Here is a 22028-nt window from a genome sequence, read left to right as displayed (position 1 = left end):
AAAAAAAAACTGTCCGTGATTGGTACTGATGTGGTAGATAGGCTTCAGGAGGTGTGTAACAAAGTGGCCCTTAAAACATAAATTTGTATGTTTTAAATGTCCTTTGATTCCAGAATTTGCAATACTGTACTGTGCTTTTGCAAAGATCTCAAAATCCCTGTTTGTTGAGTGAAAATCTTCAAAATGCAATTTCTTGAGAATCCCTCATCAAAAGATTTATTGTTTTACATTTTTCTAATCCTCAGATACTGGACTTTGATTTGGAACTAATCTTTTACTCTGCACTTTTTACCTTAACAGCACTTCACAAGACCTGTGTGGGAGCAGTACAGTGCTGAGAGGCTATGATTATTTGTAGTGTTTGATGTTGATAAGGAAGCGCTACATGAGAAACATTCCATGATACTTTTGTGAAATACGTCAAAACTTTTTACTACTTGTGTTTATCGTTTGTTTTTTAATGCGTGTTGCTCTGTAATATGTTTTTTTTTTTTCTTCTTTCTCTTACCACAACATAACTACTTATTAAGTGCTGCCCATCAAACAGTTGTTAATGATTCCGGCATTTCTCTTATGCACAATACATTTTACTTACACACTATGAGGATCCTCGAGTCTAGACCATTATTGCTGAGTCAATTTTTAGGGAAGGAAATCTAGTCTTAGCACAGTCAGCTGATGACTCAGTACTTCCTGTAGCAGTGATCTCCTGGACACAATTCAGTAGACTGTAATAGAATGGAAAACAACTAGTAAATAATGAGAATGGTGTAAAACATTCTTCCTTGAGAGCATTATCACAATCAAAGGAAAATGTATCCAAACACTAACCTGTTAATCTGCAGCTTTATCAAACCCAGAAGTGCTGCAGCTCCTTGTCCTTCAGCTCTGGAGTGAGTGAGATGGTCTTGAGCTGACACCTGCTGGAGGAAATAAGATATATATATATATATTTTCCTCCCCTAATGTAGTCTCAAAGCATGGATCTATTAAGTTAACTCTCAAAGGTGTAAAAATTCTAAGCTTAGTTTTGAATTAAGATAAAGGGGTTTGCCTACATGGTTGTTTTTTTGTTTGTCTCTTTGTGAAACGGGCCAAGGTTGTGACCTATTTTTCTTTTGGAATTCCTCGTAAGCAATAACCACGGCCCTGAATGAGACAAAAAGGGAATTGAAACCAGCGGCACAAAGAACAAAAAAAAGTGTAAAAATAAAATAAAATACATAAATGCATATAAATGGCCATGTAAATGTGCCCTTGAAAAGCTTCTTTCTTTTTTGGTACATTACATCACATATAAAGCTTGATTCGATAATTGCTGATTAATTAAACGGACAAGGCAGAGTCTTATAATGTAAACTAGCCTTTTTAAATTTGAGCAGAATGGGTATAGGATCTAAAATAGGCATTTAAGTGCATTTATTTTTCATATATCCCAAAAAAGACACATCCTTTAGCTTTATCATCATCTTTCCATTAACATAATAATTGTCAGTTTTAGTTTTAGCCTACCAACCATTAATTGGGTTTACAAAACGCGAAGGCAGAACGTAAAGGCGGGTCTTATTATTTTTATTTAGCCAATGACAGCACTTGGAGGGCAGATTACGCGCTGCTGATTGGTTCAAATATTTGTCTGTCAAGCTTTTGTGGGAATAACATCCGCGTTGACGTTTAACCTGCTTTTCTGCCAACTGTTCACTGCCGGCTGTTCTGAGGCGAATCGGATTGAAAATATAACTATAATCAACTCCAAAGACCTTTTTATTTTCATTTACAAGTATCTGGGCGCGATGCAGGCTTTAAGGTAAGATTGAAGCTACTCTTGGTAGGCTACATTTCATTTAATAACCATCCACCGGTCAGTTTTGTATAATGTTACAGTACATTTGGGCGTGAATCATCTTAACTTAAAGTACTTTAAGATGTAGTTTAAGATGTTTTAAATTACAGCTTTTAGTTTTAAGAGGCCACCAGCTGCCTTCTTTTTAATTCCTTCTTTCTGCTCTGGGTCATGTTGTAACAGCAGTTTGCTTGAGTAACTTGTGTGTGTTTCTCCATCTGACAGAAGTTTCTTCAGCACTTCCTGGTCTTCAACTCAGAGGCTGGATGGCAGAACTGTGCTCATCACTGGAGCCAACACGGGCATCGGGAAAGAGACGGCCATTGACCTGGCAAAGAGAGGTGAGACTGTGAAGAACTAATCCCACTTCATCAGACACACACACTCACACTCACACTCACACTCACACTCACACTCACGGGGTGGGTGATATAAACTGAAAATAATAGTTAGAGACAGAATTGTGTTAAAACATGTCTTAAAATATATTTGTTGAGGTTTAATTATCAGATAAATGGGAATTATTTGTAAAATGATTCACAAGTGCAGAAATATCACTTTATACCATTATTTGAAAGTTTACAGCATAACATTTTTACTTTTAATCAGCTCTTTTTATCGCATTTTTCACTCTAATATCTTCAAAACAGTCACAATATGACTCACCTCTCTGATACTTTCACACACATTTTTAGTCATATTTACTTATTTGAAGCAGGTAATGATTTAGAGTCCTCATAAAGAAAAGCACTGATATAACAGTATCTTAGTCTGTGTGGTGTTGTTTCTGTCTGTTTTAATAACCAAAAGTGTTGTGTGTGTTTTTGTGCAGGTGCCAGAATCATCATGGCGTGCCGAGACACAGAGAAAGGTCAAGCTGCTCTGAAAGAAGTCATGGAGAACTCTGCCAACGAGAACGTGGCCTGTATGAAGCTGGACCTGTCAGACACCAAGTCGATTAGAGAGTTTGCTGATAATATTAATAAAGGTGGGTATCTGATCCACATGCCTCAGAAGTTGATGATTACATACTATGTTCAAATAAAACCACTGGGTGTGATTTGTCTTTTGTAGGAGAGGAGAAACTGAACGTCCTCATCAATAACGCTGGAGTGATGGTGTGTCCATATGGGAAAACTGCAGATGGCTTTGAGATGCAGATTGGAGTTAATCACATGGGTAAGTCAACTGTAAAGTCAAACAAAATCCAAATTATTCATTTTGAAATAAAGTTTTAGAACAACATTCTAACAGAAAATCCAATAATTTTAAATGAAGACTTGCTGATCCTTTAATGTGATTTGGACAAGGAAAGAGTTCAAATAAAAAAACTGTGTTTTACTTAATTATTTCCAGATTTAATGCAGAACTTTGGGAACTGAACTTAAATGAAACATTGCAGTCTGTGAGTCACTGTTTGCATGCACACCTGGAATGGCCTAAAGCAGGGGTGTGCAAACTGCGGCCCGCGGGCCACAGTTTGTCTTTATAATCCGGCCTGCCAAACAAGTCATATTTAAAATAATAATTATATATATATTTTTTTTAGATATATTTTTTGCCCTCCGGCATCTGTCTGCACTTGTATCCTTAATAAATATGACGTTAAATGAATTAAATAATTGATTCAATAGCCTATATTTGACAGAAAAGTGATATTTTATTTGACATTTAATTGTTTGGATTTTTTTTGTTCACACCAATGATCGCGGCCTCTGCTACTTGCCTGGATTGGAATATGCCCCTCAGAGGAATATAATTGCCCACCCCTGGCCTAAAGTGTAACGCTGCCCTCTAGTGGACAGTTATGGAATATAAAACACAAAGGAGAAAATCGTTGTGTAATCCAAATAGCTGATTAGCTTTCTGTGACTATCCATTTGTATTCTGGGTTTACTCTTTTACATATTTGGAGTACATTCATTGGCCTTGAACTAGTTCCATGGCCTCATTCATAAAACATAAATATTTCAATGGTGTTTTAGTCAACGTTTGTATTATATTTAGATTATAAAGATTTTTATGGGACAACAGCAAAAATGGAAGACATAGAGTGGGTTTGCTGAAGATTAAGTGAGTGAATCATTTAGTTTACATGCATATAAGTACAGTTTCCAAGTAGTTTCCTGTGTAAATAGTGCTACTAATTGACTCATTGAATATTTCAATTAGTCGACTAGGCAAAAGATTGTTTCCACTGTAAGTTAAGATTTTTCAAATACATTATCGACCAAATAAGGGTTGAAATAGGCTGACTGAAGGCCTCTAGACTGAGAATGTTTACATATTAAGTATATTTTTAATAAAAATTAGAAATGGTTGACATTTTGATTTATCAAAGGTACTTTTCATGTTCCATAATCTGTATGTACAGATAACCAATGCAAAAATGTGATTAAGAAATATATAGTTTACCAGTCAGGATTAGTTGCAGCTCTACTCAGAAGCTCCAGTACAGTGAGTGAACACTGCACTGTAAAAGGCACTATATAAATCCAAGGGGAAAATATGATACAAGTCACTCTCATTAATTTTTATGATTTATTGTATCAGTGATACGTCTTTGCAGTTAAATATTAATTACACATGTAGCAAACGTAGATAAAAACTAATCGGGAAGAAAAATACTGACAAAGGATCACTGTTTCTGCCACAAGTAGGGCTACGTACAATTAAAACATGCAGTGTGACCTTTTTTCATCAAACTTTTTCTCTTGTTTTCTTAAGGTCACTTCCTGTTAACACATTTGCTGCTGGACCTCATTAAAAAGTCAGCCCCTGCAAGGATCATTAATGTCTCGTCGATGGCTCATAAGTTTGGCTCCATAAACCTGGAGGACATCAACAGTGAGAAGAGTTACGACAAACAGGGGGCGTACGCACAGAGCAAACTGGCCAATATTCTCTTCACACGCTCACTGGCCAAAAGACTCCAAGGTATGGCAGGAACTCATGCTTAAACATGGACCATATTTACAAAAATCTTTATTTTTATTAAAACTGTTTTTACTCCGGCAACCCAACAGAGATGTACTTGTCAATATATTAGTTGAGGTTAAAATGTGAATTGAGTAAGTTGGTTCATTCATCCAGGAGTGATCCATTGTAGAAAGAAAAGTTTCAAAGATGTTCATCTGGACAATTTGTCAGAAATCAATGTTCGATTTTCTTTTCTTTTTTTTATATGTATTTTTGCTTTTTCCTGAGTTTTCACCAGCACACATTAATACTATATGACAGGAACATAAAGAATAGTAAGAAAAAAATACAGTATAATAATAAACAACTCAAAAACGACACAAAAAAGGAACAATTCACACACACACACAAAAGGTGGGAGGGGGGGTATAGTTCAGATGACCTTGAGGGTGAAATTGCAGACAAAAGTGCAGAAATAGCATCATTAATTGGAATTTTACGACATAAGTTTTTATTTTCATATCATTAATTTTTATTTTTAATCAGCCCTTTTTACATAATTTTGCCAGATTTTGTATTTATTTTCTAGTACAAACCCGATACCATTTGATTTGCATGTAAAAACAGCATTCACAAGTCAAAATTCAGTATATTCCCCACCTCTAATAGCAGCTTTAAATGATGACGACCAAACTTTGCGTAACTTATGCACTTAAATTGAATAATGGGCAGGGAAATATCTCTGAGAAATATCCAAATGGAAGTCCACAAATATTGAACCTTATCATTACTCATAAGTATGTAGAGTTTGGCTCCACAAACTCTACATACTTATCATACACTATTTCATAATTGTACATCATTTTTAATCACCAGTTTGACGTTGAGTTTTGTGCCTGTTTTTGTTTCATGTGAATCGGCCCAGTAATTAGATATGAACCATAAACCAGGTCAACAAATCTGCAATCTGACATGTTATATCATGTTGACAATTGCAGTAAACTAACTAAATATACTGTATATCACTGGAGGTGAAGCTACCTTGTGAAATGACAGGTCAGATCTGTAATTTCACAATCGGAATGTGGGTTTTTCAGGGATTTTTTGTTTGAGAAACGAAAACACCTTTTAATGTAGAATAAATGCCACGCTGAAGAATATTCCAGGCAAGGCAAATGGCAAACCCGCACCACAACAAAGGTTCCTAAGTGTAAGGCCTGTACTGTGCGGCAGGTACCGGTGTGACGGCGTACTCGCTCCATCCGGGCGTGGTGCAGACAGACCTGTGGAGGCACTTGAACGGGCCGCAGCAGTTTGTGATGAAGGTGGTCAGCCCGTTCACAAAGAGCTCGATCGATGGAGCACAGACGTCCATTTACTGTGCTGTGGAGCCCTCCCTGGAGAACGAGAGCGGAGGATACTACAGGTACCACACATACAGCTTTGGACACATCACTAAACCACCAGAACTCGAATAATCTGTGAGGGGCGTGGTTGGCCAATTAAGGGTTTGCTTTTGCCTTTAGAACATTGACTGTTTATGATTATCAAAACGGATAAGTTAATAGAAAGAACACTCCACACACTCTAAATGTTTTTAGAAATCTGGTTCAGGGTTACTCTTCAAATAAAGTACAGGTAGTAGTAACAGTAGTTGGCAGCTCAGTATCTTTATTTATACAACTGGAACAGTGCACAATAAATATATTGCAAAGACCAGAGATGTTCATTTCTAGTTCCTGTGCAGAGGCAAAGTGACAGCAGGTTAACAATACATAAACTTTACAACTAAAAAAAACACTAACCACCAAGCACCAGCAGAGGGCGCAAGTTTTGCATCAGTTACACCAGATCTTCAAGTCACTTCTATAGGCTGAATTTCAAATGTCCCACACAGTTAAAGCTCCTGTTGCTTTGACACAGAAGCAGTTCACCTTTTCAAAATGTGATTTATTGCAGCACAAAATATAATATGCATGATATTTTATTTAAAGCCACTTAATACCTGATTTATTATTAACCTTTATTATACAGAGCGGGCCATTAAAAGAAAGCTCTCATTTACAAGAGCGCCCTGTCAACTTAATAAATACATACAAATATTTACACAATTAAACATGTACAATTCAACCTAAAAGCGTCCTTCATTAAAACCCTAAATGTCTGTATTGGGACAAGTGGCTCCAGCCTGAGCGTGTCCTGAGCCGTCTTTCCAACTTCAGAGTTCACCCAAGGAGCAGACACTCTAATAAACGACCATGTGACTGTGTCCGATAGTTCATACAGTTTACATTTGGGACAAATACAGGACAAAACTGATACCTGACCCATCTAAAATAACCTATTGGAACTAAAACATGAGCTGCAATACACACAATGAAACACTCAAGTGTCTTAGAAGTTAGTTAGTGTCTATAATTAGTCATGGATATGTTCATTAGATAAACACTCACAATTCACAATCTAAGTTACATCTCAAATTATGATCAAAAGTATAACAAATGGTGAGCCCAAATAATACTGTTCATCTCTCAAACATGACTATAGTAAATTGCGGGACTGTTAAGAGGCTTTGGGGTAAGATCGATTATGTTTATGACCTGATACGACTCGGTTTCTTGTCTGATCTTGTGCAGCGATTGTTCCCCGGCCAAGTGCTCGTCAAAGGCCCAGGACGACGACATGGCCCAGAGGCTGTGGGAGCTCAGCTGTCAGACGCTCTCCATCGCCTGGGAATAAAGCCGTGCCTTCAACTGCTCTGCTCTCTTCTACTTGCACTGAAATGTCCGCTCCATGAATATAATGGGCAACTACCTATACTATTTGTTTTATAGACTAAATGTGCACTATGTAACTACATTCTTGTCTCTATAGAAATGTTATAGCTTTCCCTGGAATGTTCCACAGCACGGCATTAAACATGTCTAGTTTCATGGAGACAAGCCTAACCACTGTGTCAAGTTACAGGTCAGATCTGTGGAGAAGCTTGTGTTTTTCAAAGTATTTTTAAACGCTAAAACGTATGTAATTGAATAAATATGATTTAATATGAATTTCTTACAGTGGAACTTTTACTAGAAACGCAATTTTAGACCCCGCCATCACCCTCCCCCGCTAGAAAAGTTACATAATTCACCTTTTAAAGCAAAACTCTGCTGATAACAAGACTTTATATATATAAACTTCAATCATACTTTAAGACATTGGATGAATGTATGACTTTTAATAGCTTAAATCGTAATACCGGTAAATGTTTTATATTTAAGGGTGCTTTAGGCAGGGTTGGACTAACGATTGATAATGAAGTAAATGTTACCAATATGTTTACATTAATTGTGCATAGTTAATAGATGAATTAATGGCTCAGTTATAGAATAGGTAGAATAGTGTTACACTGGATAGTCTAGGCCAGGCATGTCCAAACTACGGCCCGGGGGCCAAATGCGGCCCTCAGATCAATTTTTGTTGGCCCTCCGGCTTCCTGCTAAGTTGGTCCAAACAGTACTTTTTACTGTAAAATTGGAACAAAATTCAAGCATTTTGATGTTATACCAACCTAATATTCATGTTCCGAGTCTTATTAAAAGATGTGGAGGCGCATTGAAACAATTTCAAATGCAAAATTTCCATTGATTCACTTTCACTTAATTTGACAAATTGGGTTGTTTGTGGCCCCCTGCTCTGTGTAAGTTTCAAAATGCGGCCCTCTGTGAAAAACGTTTGGACACCCCTGGTCTAGGCTAAACGCTCCCTCTGATTCTTGACGTCCAGATTAGAGCAGGTCTTACAAACCGCCCAATGATAAAAGCTGTGACAAACCCTGACGGGACCAGCCAAAGAAAAAAGCTAAACGCTTGCATTAGCTTGACATAGAAGTGCCTTAAAGTATCTGTTTAACAAAGTGAATATTATGTATATCACTGTATTATCTTGTATCTTACCTAACACTTCATAGCTGCTGTTTATGTAAAGCAATAAACTTGTGATAAGTGTATTTCACCTTGAGGACTGTCTCTGATAAAGCTATGTATTAAAGATAACAGAGTTTTGTTTTCCAAGGTGGATGGAAAACGATGAACTGCAAAAAGCTGTTGTGTAATAGTGCCCTCAGGGGTAGGAAAACACTGTAGGCACAAATGGGTAGTAATCAGTTAGGAATTGTACTTACTTAATGCATACTTTTACTCCAACTTGGGTATTACATTACTTTTGTGGTATATCTTTAGAAAATACCAAATTTTGTGCATTATTTGATGGTTTGTCCTTCCAATTGCATTCATTTCGAGTGTTCCATCCTGACAATTATTCAAAATGGATCTTCAATTATTTCTTGGGACACTCATACAATTTTGGCTAATCTACCACGCAAGAAGGTGGTAGATTTTGGCTAGAGAAATAATATATATGAGAACAAATGAGTATATTTACACATATTCCGTTATCTTTAACCAGGCTCATCAAAAACCTCGATATCCAGATTCTAAATACTGAAATTATGTAAACTAGATAAAGAAAATCACATTCAGAGACCAGCTGGACTTTTCCTGAAAAGGTTTAGAATGACCTTGGTCTCTATTTAAAAACTAGTATAAGACCATCTGCTTGTTTCCATGGAGATATTGTTATTCCTGGAATGTTCTGCAGAATGACATTAAACACATCTGTCTCAAACAGGTAGTTTGAACTGAACTGAGCAGGTCAAAGTCACACAGCCATTACATGTAACGTTAAGGAAAAGTTATAATAAAGTAATAAATAATTACTTTAATAACATTGCTAAAGTAAAGCTGTGAGTCATTGTGCTATTTAAGGTCTACATTACATTGCATTTTGTGTACAAATGGATTTATAGTGTTAAACAGTTCTATTGGACAGGTTGTGTGAAATAATTCTTGACAACTAAACACTTGACCAAAGAACACATTAAAATTAGGACTAAACTACGTGGGACTAAATCTGGATCTAATGGACAAGGCTAAAAACAGGACTAAAAGCCAAAAGCCCAAATCATGACGACATCACAATTAAACTTGGCTCAAACAAAAGGCTAGGTTTGTATTTGTATTTGCACTGCAGTATTTTTTTAGCAGTTCAGACGATAACGAAAGAAGAACAATTCAAATATGAAAGTTAAATAGGTTTATACTTCTGCTTTCCAAATGATGATTGTGGTACTGCTAACGCACACATTTCCTATAATAATCTCACAAATGATAAAATGAACGCAACATTTTGAGGACCTGAAGGAGCCTCTGAACTACCTTCAAGCGTGTTCATGCATCAAGGAGAGACGACCAAAAGCCAAGATGATTTATTCCCTGCCAATACAATTCTAATACAGAATTCCGTGTGCTGGGGTCCCTGAGCACGCAATCTAAGTGTGTCTAAGAGTCAGGCACAACCAAAGACGACACACTTCCTGCAGCTGGTTCTTGTGTGGGCGCTTAGGTGCGGTTGGGTTTTTCCGAAGCTGAGAAAACAACCCTTTTCTCTGCAAACACAAGTTAACATCCAGCCTTGTGCATGCTCTGTTTGTCCCCAAGTCCTTAGATGACCTGAATAAATTTGATGTTCTCATCAATGCATCAGTGCCAATTCAGTTTTACCGATTTTCCTTCAGACCTTTTCCCACTCAAAAGATTGTCTCATTTGAAACCCATAAATAGCTAAATTCTCCATCTTTTGCAGTGATTTTTTTTTTAAACTGATGAAAATGAATGCATTCATAATAATAATGTTTGCATACTTTACACTTTTGCAGTTCTATGCTCTCTATTATCCTTGACCTTATATTAACTTGAATAATGGGAAGATGATGACTAAACTGACCTGCATATTTAAATTGCATGTGGTCTTATGCAATATATGGAATAGTCTAAATCTTATCTAATAATCAGACCGTCATCTATTGAATTAACCATTTATCATTAGTATTTCAAGCCTATAACTCAAGTCTCATAATGACCTCCTTGTTGGTTGTGAATTATGTCAATACCATTATTAGTTTGCACACTAAAGCTGGTCTAATGATTGTTGAACAATCCATAAACGTGTGCATTGAAGTTGTGCATCTCCATGGCCACGTCCACACTCGCTCATTAATGATTGATATGCAGAAGAAGGAGGGTATAAGAATGGGCAGGAGATAGGATCAGAGAAGTCAAGCCACAGCGGTGATGAGAGATGGGCAGAGCACTGAGTCAATAAACAGGATTATAGATGGAGAATACAGGTTAAGCTGGTGCAGCAGACGTGGTACAAAGATTTATGGAGATGAATGAAGAGGACATTGCAGTGGTGGGCATAGGATGCAATTTTCCAGGGGGTAAGTGAAAGTCCTGAATTCAGTTTTTAATTTTTGTTTACACTTTATAATAACTACAGTTTAATAAACATGGACAAAGGCTTAATTCATTATGAACCAAAGACTTTATTAAGAATGATTCAGGCACATACTATTAAGCTGCAGTAATCATTATTTATTATTTATTATATTTTTGTACAAAGGCTAATGTAAAAGAAAATAAACAATAACAAGTATATATATATATATATATATATATATATGTGTGTGTTTCACTTGAATAAAAATGTTTGAATAAAACAAAAAATGTTTGAATAAAACAAAAAAAGCTGTCATGTTATTGCGAAATTGGAAAATACCTTTTTTTTTCACTAATACTATTTTAGTAGATTTCTAATTTATTCAAATTAAAACTAGTGATTCATTATTAGTAGTTTATTTTATTTTTGCTTAAAAATAATTGTTTTTGTTTCTCTTGCATTTTTATCACAAACATGTAAATGTAGCCTGTGTACTTTATGACACGATTTATATTAACAGTACGCTAATGTGTTTTCTTCATCTAATATTGATGACGATTGACTCATTGACTGATAAAAAAGATTACAATTCACACCATTGTTTTGCATGGATTCCAAATTATTCTGAGCTCCAACCTGGCGACACCGTAACTCTCTTGTCATTTAAGGAGAAGGCCTGGACAATTTCTGGAAGGTGCTGGTGGAGGGCAGGAACTGTGCCCTGCCAATCCCCAGAGAGAGGTTCGACATGGGCATCTGGTACGACGCAGACGACAACAAAGCAGGCAAATCACGAACGGCCAAAGCTGCACTCATTGAGGGGTATAATCAGTCTATTCTTAATGTATTTGTCCCGATTATTGAAACATATACAATAACTCATTATCATTCCCGATGCCTTATTTTGCAGGTTCAATGAGTTCGACCACAGGTTGTTTGGGATCAGTGACAGTGAAGTGGAGCAGATGGACCCGCAGCAAAAGCAGTTGTTGCAGTGCGTGTTTCGAGCCTTGGAGAACGCAGGACTTCCTCTGGAGAAGGCCAGTGGCACCAGGACTGGAGTCTTTTTTGGTATAAGCAGAGCGTTTCATGTTTTTCTACATGCATTTATACTTTTAAAGACTGGCTATAGATAGTAGAAGATTGGCTTGAATGTGAAAATGTAGAGTAAATACAGGAGTGTCAATCTATTTCCCAAAATGGGTGTTCAAATACTCTAAAAACTATTTATTGTCATCTTGCTCCTTAAAAGCAGTTTATTTTGCCCACCATCTGATTAAAGACCTGCAATTTAGCTACTGGGCATTTGAATCATAAAAAATAATGTCTAATAAACAATTTTGGAGGAATCCGAATTATTATTATAGGCCTTTTATATTGCATTCCACCTGCAGCTTCTTACGGATTGTTTCGGGTAAATCAAACAGCAGAGGCCAAAACTGAGTGTCAGCTTCATTTTAGTCAGGCATTTTAGCGAATTAGCCAAGGGTTTAAAGTAGGATCGGCAACTAATACACTCTGCAAATGTGCATCATCTATTATAGGTCTTATGAACCGAGATTATGAGACCAATGCGGCCCATGTGCACCCGAGTGTGATCAACCACTGGACCGGCACTGGACTGGCCATGAGCGTAGCAGCCAACAGAGTCTCCTACGTCTTCAACTTCACCGGACCCTCGATGTCCATAGACTCCGCCTGCTCGTCTTCTCTGGTGGCTCTGCACTTGGCATGTCAGGCAATCAAACAAGGTCTGTAACAGTTGGCATTTACAAACATAAATAACTTAAAACATTTTTTGCAATGGGGAATTGGGGGATTTTTAGACCAAGAACGATCCACCATTAAGATTCACACACATTAATTTACAGAATAAAAAAATAAACACATTACTAACAACTTAATATTATTATTTTTATGTTTTAATACGCACTCCTTGGCACCCAGTGTAGCTAACAGTAACAACAGCAAGAAATTACCATTATTTATTTATCTTATATGCTTTTCTTTCAGTTATTGTAGGGTTTTACATTTTAACTTTACCCCCCCAAAAATAAAAACATGTTTTTTGTGTTTTTATGGCACTAAAAATATTTTTTTTTTTAAAACATTTATACCGTACTTACTGTAAGTGGGCTTGCATCTCCAAAAACCTGACTAGTACTTGGCCTGGAGGAGCCTCCACCCACAGTATGGCATAAAACATCTATTTCCATGAAGAATGTGCCAAAGTATGGTTTAAAATGTCTATTTCCATGGAATCATGCGGGTGACTTTACACCTCCACAAAGTTTTGTCAAAGTAAGAAAAAAGTCAAAAATCCTTCTTCTTATATTTTCCAAAGATGCAAATAATAAGAGCATTTTGTATGAAGTATTTTGGTGGGCCTGATGCAAAAACTCCTTGCCGTTGTATAGATGACAATCCACTCCTAAGATGCCTTTAGAGCAGGGGTGTCAAACTCATTTGGGCCGCGGGCCGGATTTTGACGCTCAGGCTGGGTCGCGGGCCGAACATAACGTAAAACATAAAACTATTAAAAAATATAAGAAATAAATAGCTTTATATAGCCTACGCTGTTTTGAAGTAATTACTGGATAGATACAAAAAACTTACAAAACGTTTGTTCTCATAAACTCATGTATTTAGAAAAACAAGTTTAATTTCACCAATACTGTGCTTCAGTTTGTGTGCATTATAACTTCAGAGTTGATCTACAGTTCTACACAGAGATAAACATTTGACTTTATAACAAAATAAACTTCTCAAGATCTAAAAAAACTTTTAAATGTACTAACTAACATTTCCACGTCTGTGTAGTTATCTGTACACCTGAACTGACACACCACTAAACTTCTGCTCAAAAGTGCTTAAAGTGCACTTCTCCCTCAGCTCACACAGCAGTGCAGCAGAGCCCCGTGGGGGAGGGGCGGCCACCGGCGGCATTGTGGGACGCGTAGTTTTAGCGTAAAAAACGTTTAAAAACGGTTATGGATGTAACTACGGTTCTATGAATCGATTAAAAAAAATTAAATTAAGTTCGGCGGGCCAGATTAAAACGTCTGGCGGGCCAGATTTGACACCTATGCTTTAGAGCTAACCTGCAGTACCTCTTATAGACTTGTTGGACTGTGTGTCATGTGTTTTCAGGAGACTGTGACATGGCTGTGTGTGGAGGGGTGAACGCCATCATAGAGCCCAGAGTGTTTGTGGCTCTAAGTAAAGCCAAGATGATCTCTCCTGATGGCACAAGCAAACCTTTCTCCAACAAAGCAGACGGCTACGGCAGGGGAGAAGGCTGCGGAGTTGTTCTGCTCAAGCCGCTTAAAAAGGTAGGTTAAGAAAATGTCGATAAAGACCTATGTTGTGATTATAGAAACCTAATATCTGTGCATTATTTGAATATGTATAAAATTAATTACATTTAGAAATGATTGAAAAAACTTTTTGAATGAATTTGAATGAGAATCAGCTTTTTTTCTGGTGGAAAAAGACCTATGAATATAAAAAGGAAATGTTCTGAGTAAATTTAATAATTGGTTGGAAAGGTTTCAAATACTGCCTATTGTTATGTCATTAAGCCAAAAGAGATCTAATCTAAGAGAGCTAATAATTACACTCCTGCTATTATTATTATTATTATTTTTTCTTTCACAGGCATTAGAGGACCATGACCATATTTGGGGCATCATCAGCAAGACAGCGGTTAACCAAGATGGCCATTCTGTTAGCCCAATCACCAAACCTTCAATATCGCAACAAGAGGAGCTGCTTCGCTATATCTACAGGGACACTAACCTGATAAATGTCCAGTATATCGAAGCACATGGGACTGGAACACCCATAGGAGATCCAACTGAGGCCGGGAGCATCTCAAACGCCATAGCTAAATCCAGAACACGCAATACTGAGACCCTCCGCATTGGTTCAGTTAAAAGCAACATTGGCCACACTGAATCAGCAGCTGGTGTTGCCGGACTGATCAAGGTACTTTTAATGATGAAACATAAAACTATAGTGCCTTCTGTGTTTTACTCTGAAGAGACTGCAAGTGTAGATGCCAAAGCCCTCAACATCAAAGTGCCCAAGGAAGCAGAGAAGTGGGAACCCAATGGTGACAGGGTTGCAGGAATTAACAATTTTGGGTTTGGGGGAACTAACGCCCATGCTATTGTCAAACAGTACAAACAAAAGTTCATCACACCAAAGGACAATCCGGTAAAGAACCAGCTGAAATATTTTGTCTTGACTGCAAGTTCACAAAAATCCCTTACCTTGATGATGGAGGACACTATTAAACAGCTAGATGCAGACACCCAAATTGATCTTGATTCCCTTTTGTACACTTCGGCATGCCGGCGTAGCCATCAAAAGCACAAATACAGAATAGCTGTCATGGTTTCAAATGTAGCTGAGCTTAAAGAGAAGCTAAGTGCCAACATTAGCAAAAACGTTCGCCCCTCACTCTTAGAATCAAGGTTGGTGTTTGTGTTTTGCGGAAATGGCGTCACCTACCATGGAATGTGCAAGCAGCTACTAGCATGTGAGCCTGTTTTTAGGCAAAAGATAACCGAGATCACACAGCTTTTCCAAAGGTTGAGTCCATTGAACATCTTGGAAACACTTGAGAATGACATTGAGAGTTGTGACTTCAACAAACCAGATTTAGTCCAACCTCTACTTTTTGCAATTCAGGTTAGCCTTGATGCTCTGTTCAGACACTGGGGTATAAAGCCTGATGCCATCTTGGGGCATTCAGTTGGTGAAGTCGCAGCCGCTCACTGCTCAGGGCTTTTGTCTCTTGAAGACGCCGTCAAAGTAATCTATTACCGTAGTTATCTGCAGAGTAAGGTTGCCGGGGGGAAAATGCTAGTGGTTAGCAACATGGCCGTATCGGACTTGACCCCAATTCTTTCTCGGTACTCAGGTAAAATATCTCTCGCGGCTGCAAACAGCCCACATTCTTGCACTCTTTCAGGTGATGCAAATGCAATTGAGGCCATTTATAATGAATTAAATACCTCAGATACAAGTCAAAAGCTGTTTCTCCGCGTGCTAGATGTATCAGCAGCTTATCACAGCCACATGATGGATCCAATTCTTGATGCCATTAAGGAGAAAATAGGCTTTTTAAATATCAATACACTTGAGATTGAATTGTTCTCAACAGTGACAGGGAAAGAGTTTCAAGATGGTGACTTCTGTTCTGGGAATTATTGGGCAAGAAACATACGAGAGCCAGTAGCTTTTGAGCAAGCAGTGAGGTCAGCCAGCAAAGGGAAGAGGAATACAGTGTTTCTTGAGATAGGTCCAAGAAGAGCCTTGCAGAGAAATATCATGGAGACACTAGGCAATGACACTGCTGTTCTAGCATCAGCGCAGCCAGGCAAAGATCATGAAACTGCTGTATCTGTGGTCCCAAAGTTGTTTGAACTGGGAATTCAAGTAGACTGGGACACATTTTACAAAGGGTATGAGACATTGCCACTAGATTTCCCCAAGTACCAATTTGACACCTCAGATAGAGATGTTATCATTGGTGCAGCTCAGGAAAATGCCCCCAGCAACCACCCAGTGCTCTGTAAGAAGGGCAGTGAAAGCAACGTTTTCAGTTCCAACCTCACGTCAGAGTTTTTGTTTTACTTGAAAGAGCATCAGCACAACGATATACCAATAATTCCAGGTGCGTTCTATGCAGAGTTGGGTTTGGCAGCGTTCATGGCAAGTGCCAAACCTAAAGTCCCACTCAAGTCTCTCCAGCTCAGTGTCAACTTTCACAGCCCATTTGTTTTCTTGCCAAACTCGCCAGAAATGAAGGTGCAACTTGTCCAAACTGAAAAAGGAACAAGCTTCACAGTGTTCTCCCAATCTGCCATGTATGCATCTGGCACAGTAGTCTCAAGTAAAGAGAAGCTGATTGAGGAGCAGAGGATTTCACTTAAGTCCATCCGTCAAAGGTGCACTTCTGTGGTGGACTATCAGGAATTGTATGGTTACCTTTTAGCTGGAGGGTTCAAATATGGAGATGTGTTCCAAAATAAAAGCAATGTCCACTATGGGGAAGATCTAAAAGAGGCCTTTTCCACTGTGACTGTTCCAGAGGCATTGCGACCCCAATTGCATGAATACTGCATTCACCCAGTTGTCTTGGATTATCTCATGCAACTTCTTCCAGTGACAGTGGAGCACATTTTTGCAGGCAGACCAGGCTTTCCTGCTAAAATAGGGAGCCTGACAGTGTTTGAGCCCTTGGAAGATGAGATGGTAGTCTATCTGAGAGCGATTGACATAGGCCTAGACCACTTTGAGGTTTGTGGGTGTTTTGCGGATAAAGAGGGCAAAGTCTTGGTTGAAGTTAAGAATGTTATCATTAAGTATCTCGGCAGCCGTTCTCATGTAGTTGAAGAGTACTTCTACCACAATGCTTTTAATGTCATTTCTGAATCAATTCCATCAGTGCATCCACCTCGTGCCTTGGTCTTCTGTGACTCAGTAGGAATCTCCAAAGGACTACAACAACACTTGCACTCGGAGTCTTGCTATGTTTCTTTCACACATGCGGAACACATCTTGGCTCATGGCTTTTCTTCTCTTTTGGATGATCTTAAGCTCAAGAACAAAATGGTGCACTTCGATGAGGTGCTGTATTTATGGGGCATGGACAACCTTACATCTCTGGAACCAGATGCTGTCATGCAAAATTTAGCAGACTACTGTGAGATTTTCCGACAGATTGTCCTTGGGTTCAAGAAAGTAAACTTTCCAAACTCGATTAGAGCAGTGACTTACCACGCATCAGAGATCACTGTGGACCACATCAACACTGGCTTTGCTATCTCAGGTATGACTCGATCTTTATCTGCAGAAATACCAAATCTGTCATTTCAGCTAATTGACCTAAATAGTGTCTCTGCTGAGGACATTGCTGCTCTTTCTCAAATTTTAAGATCATTTCCCTGCAGCAAGCACCCAGAACTGGTAGTGAGAGATGGACTGGTTATGAAACCTTCTATCGTCCGCACACCACCTCAAATCAGTGACAGTTCAGAGGCCATGTTTTCCTCATCAATGTCTGAACATTGCATTTTTCAGACAAGTGATGCACACAAAATAACTAATGTTAGTGCCATCCATACTTTGAATGAGGCACAGCTAAATGATACTTCAGTTGAAATTCGGCCAAACAACATTTGTGTGCATTCATCTGATTACTTCCCTGTTAGTCTTTCACATCTAAAATATGGCCAGACACTTTATTGGAACCAGCACTCAATTCAGAAACACAAGGTGATTGCTCTTGATTTTAGCGGCACCATAACTGCAGTGGGAGGCAGTGTCAAGAAGCTGAAGGTTGGCGATCATGTTGCTTGTTGTTTTCCAGTCCCGGCAGGAAGCAAGGTCATAGTTGCAAAAGATCTGTGCTATAGCACCAAAGACTTTCCATTTCTTCAGAAAACGCCTTGTATTTCTTTTTTTGTGCTTGCCTGGGAGATCTTACACAAGGTATTACCTAATACCAAACACCACATAGGAATAATTTGTTCTGTGGCTGACTCAGTTCTCATCAAAGTCTTGAGTTTAGCTTTGAAACAGTCTGGTCATTGTGTTGTGGTTGGGACACAATACAATGGCTCGTTTGTTGATGTGAAAAAGTTTGATGCATTCATTATCCTACCTCCATTTCATGAGTCATTAATAGCTAAGATTCATAGCTTTCCCAACGTCCAACGTGTTGTCATCATCTGTGAATCACAGTATTTGCCTGCTCCTCATGAATTACAAAGTTTAAATGATCGTGTTCATGTGCAGACATTACAAATGCCAGCAATCCTACAAAAGGGTTCAATGACTACACAGAGGCCAAAGATTTTAAAGTGGCTGAAGTCACTGATTTTCTGCAAAAAGTTCACAATAGACAGTTTTACTTTTCAAAGTCCTAAATCCGAAACCATCCATGTAGATGGCTCGGAAAAAACACAGTCATACTTCAACACCACAAAAATTGGTATCATAGAACTTACTAAAGGCTCTCAAATACCACTGCTGCCACCGAAGAACAAGCTCTTCAGAAATAGAGCTGTGTATATAGTAGCAGGTGGCCTCTCTGGGTTAGGCTATGAAACAGTCAAGTTCATCTCACAAAGAGGTGGTGGTAATGTAGTTATACTGTCTCGGAGGAAGCCTTCCCCTGAAGTGCAACAAGATCTGAACAACATCAAAAAACAGTGTGGGAACTGCATCATTAGTCTTGAGTGTGACATCTCTGTGTCTGAACATATGCAAAGAATGGTCCTTTCCATTGGACAGAAGTTTCCTGACTGTCCAATCCGAGGAGTGTTTCACAGCGCTGTTGTCTTGCAAGATGGGCTGATCGAAACACTTAACCGATCTTTGTACGAGAAGGTTTTCAAGCCCAAAGTAAATGGTGTTCTCAATTTGCACAATGCCACAAAACACTGCCAGTTGGATTACTTTGTGTGCTACTCCTCTATTTCAGCATTTTTAGGTAATGCATCACAAACCAATTATGCAGCTGCCAATACATTCCTTGATCTATTCTGTCAGTATAGACGTAAACTTGGCTTACCTGGTCAGTCAATCAACTGGGGTGCTCTAAACCTCGGCCTTCTCTTGAACCAAGAACATTTTCAGAAATTTTTGGAAGCAAAGGGAATGATGGTATTAGAGATGAGTGAGATTTACAAGAGCCTGGAGCAATGTCTCATCTTAAACCAACCTCAACAGGCTGTCTGTAGGTTCCATTTCAGAAACATCAGGTACAATATACTCTCCCAAAATGCTGCCTTAACTATGCGGTTATCAGCATTAGTTGAAGAGGCATTCCAAAAGAACAAAGAGATAGAAGCAGAAGGGAAACAAGCTGATTCAATTCCACCAAAAGAATTTGTGGTATCTCTACTTAGTGAGACTATTGGTGTAGACAAGAGTGAGCTCAAAGATGAATCGCTTCTTTCGTCACTAGGAATTGACTCGATGCAGGCAATGACGCTGCAGAATGTGATCTTTCAGCAGAGGGGTCTCAATGTGCCTTTGGTGAAATTGCTTGATCCAAATTCGACACTTTCAACAGTAGTTTCCATTCTTAGTGAAGGAAATGAAGGGGAACTCCTTGAGTCTGTTCCAACATTGCAAACAGATGACCTTTTAACCAGGCTGTAAACTAGAAATGTATTCAGTGTGCCATAACATTTATTCATATCTCATTTGTGACAATGTTTTCCATGTTTTACTGGAATCTTATTGTTTGTGTTCATATCATGTTGTAAAGCCATACTGTTTTATAATGTATGTATCCATTGTATTTGCACAATGTTTTGTAAAAATGTTCTCAATACTATAACTACTATATAATACTACTACTATAAAAATGTATCAAATGTACATATGGTATGCTTATCAAAATAAATATTCTATATAAAACTAAGAACATGCTGATGCTTGATGTACAACTTCAAAAAGGTATTATAACGCCAACTTCTTTTTCCGTTCAGCTGGCCAAGGCTAACTCTTATCAATAGTTTGGTTAATAATTCTGGATTGTCATCTATACAACGGCTATAAAGAAAAGTATTGATATTCCATTGGAATAAACTGATAATACAACTTGACAGTGGCAATTTAACATCAACTGAATAATAAGCACAAGCTATATTAATAATGTTATCTGTTAAAACGGATTCATATCCAAACACTTGGCATTGTGTGTAGGTAATCTTGATTATTATTTTACAAGGGGCACCAGCTAGACTTTGTCAATCACTGACCTTCTCGGTCTCATTTGCAGAAGGGAAGTTCTCGACTCAGTGACTAACTACTGTATATGACTGTAAATAAATCAATAAACCAGAATGATTTTGTGTGGTTTAATAAACAAAATTGTCGAAGCAATCCATCATACATTTGTTTACACGGGCTATGCCTGGGCTCAACTGTTAAAGGAAACACTGGTGTTGAAATGTAAAATTGTATTAAATCTCGATTTAATACAATTAAATCGAAACCTCAACTACATTTAATGCCGGACTCTGCAGGTTTCAGCCTCTTTTGATCAGTCTTATGTGTCCGATGAAAGGCCCAGCTCTGATGAAGTCCTCGCTCAGATGTGGATCAAGGCGTCCTCTGACTCTTTGGGTCACTTGAGTTTGCAGTGTGCAGATCTTTGTGAAGGGTTTACCGTTACGATCGGTTTAACTCTCAATCAAACTTACTATTAATAATTTGGACAATTTTAACTTAAACCAATGTAACCATTCAGGTTTGATATTGATTAAAGAATTGTTCAAGAATTCAAACATGACACACTGCCTAAGTGTGGGTAAGTTTGAATCGTATTTTAAGAGAAGAATGGGGCACCAGCCGGATAATCTGCAATTTAACCACTCGATAATCAGATATCTAGATTAATTAATTAATTAGAAATTAATTTGCTCGTTGATCTAAAGGTTTGAGAACCTAACCGTGACTTTGACCCCTTTTCTGGAAATGAAGGAACACTTAACCAAATGTGGCTTATGAAGATTTACTGACCAAAGAATTAAACAGATAAATATGAATCAGGAATATGCAAATGAGTCGATAACAGATGGAATACACTAGACATGATGGTTCTAGATCTATCTAGGTGTGTGCAAGAGTTAACTCTAAGATGAAATTCAGCCAGCCTGTGAAGTGCATTCATACGAACGGAACCAGAAGCTGTAATCCTGAGGAGACGGGCCTGCGTGGGGTCCAAGAGCCTGCGCGGGGTCCAAGGGCCTGCTTGGGGTCCAAGGGCCCGCGTGGGGTCCATGGGCCTGCTTGGGGTCCAAGGGCCTCCGTGGAGTCCAAGGGCCTGCTTGGGGTCCAAGGGCCTGCTTGGGGTCCAATGGCCTGCTCTGGAGCTCGGCTCTGACGTTGTCTGGCCAAAGAAGGACTGGATCGG

General features: G+C 38.4%; 2 protein-coding genes across 2 annotated transcripts; both read left to right on the top strand.

The window, feature by feature from the left end:
* Window positions 1-1697: 1697 nt before the first annotated feature.
* LOC140364760 (retinol dehydrogenase 12-like) lies at window positions 1698-8816 on the top strand. The gene is made up of 7 exons (XM_072451102.1): window positions 1698-1807; window positions 2069-2184; window positions 2676-2831; window positions 2918-3022; window positions 4571-4780; window positions 5996-6188; window positions 7399-8816. The coding sequence occupies exons 1-7, from the start codon at window positions 1794-1796 to the stop codon at window positions 7499-7501; spliced, it is 897 nt and encodes a 298-aa protein (XP_072307203.1). The 5' UTR covers window positions 1698-1793; the 3' UTR covers window positions 7502-8816.
* Window positions 8817-10937: 2121 nt separating this feature from the next.
* On the top strand, window positions 10938-20266 carry fasn2 (fatty acid synthase 2). Its single transcript, XM_072450435.1, has 6 exons — window positions 10938-11087; window positions 11755-11908; window positions 11997-12157; window positions 12631-12837; window positions 14237-14418; window positions 14744-20266. The coding sequence occupies exons 1-6, from the start codon at window positions 11030-11032 to the stop codon at window positions 20264-20266; spliced, it is 6285 nt and encodes a 2094-aa protein (XP_072306536.1). The 5' UTR covers window positions 10938-11029.
* Window positions 20267-22028: the final 1762 nt, after the last annotated feature.

This window comes from Eucyclogobius newberryi, unplaced genomic scaffold, assembly GCF_026437365.1.
Source record: "Eucyclogobius newberryi isolate DKJ021-1_F unplaced genomic scaffold, fEucNew1.0.hap1 SCAF_18, whole genome shotgun sequence".
Taxonomy (NCBI): domain Eukaryota; kingdom Metazoa; phylum Chordata; class Actinopteri; order Gobiiformes; family Gobiidae; genus Eucyclogobius; species Eucyclogobius newberryi.
This window is presented reverse-complemented; position numbering and strand designations above follow the sequence as displayed.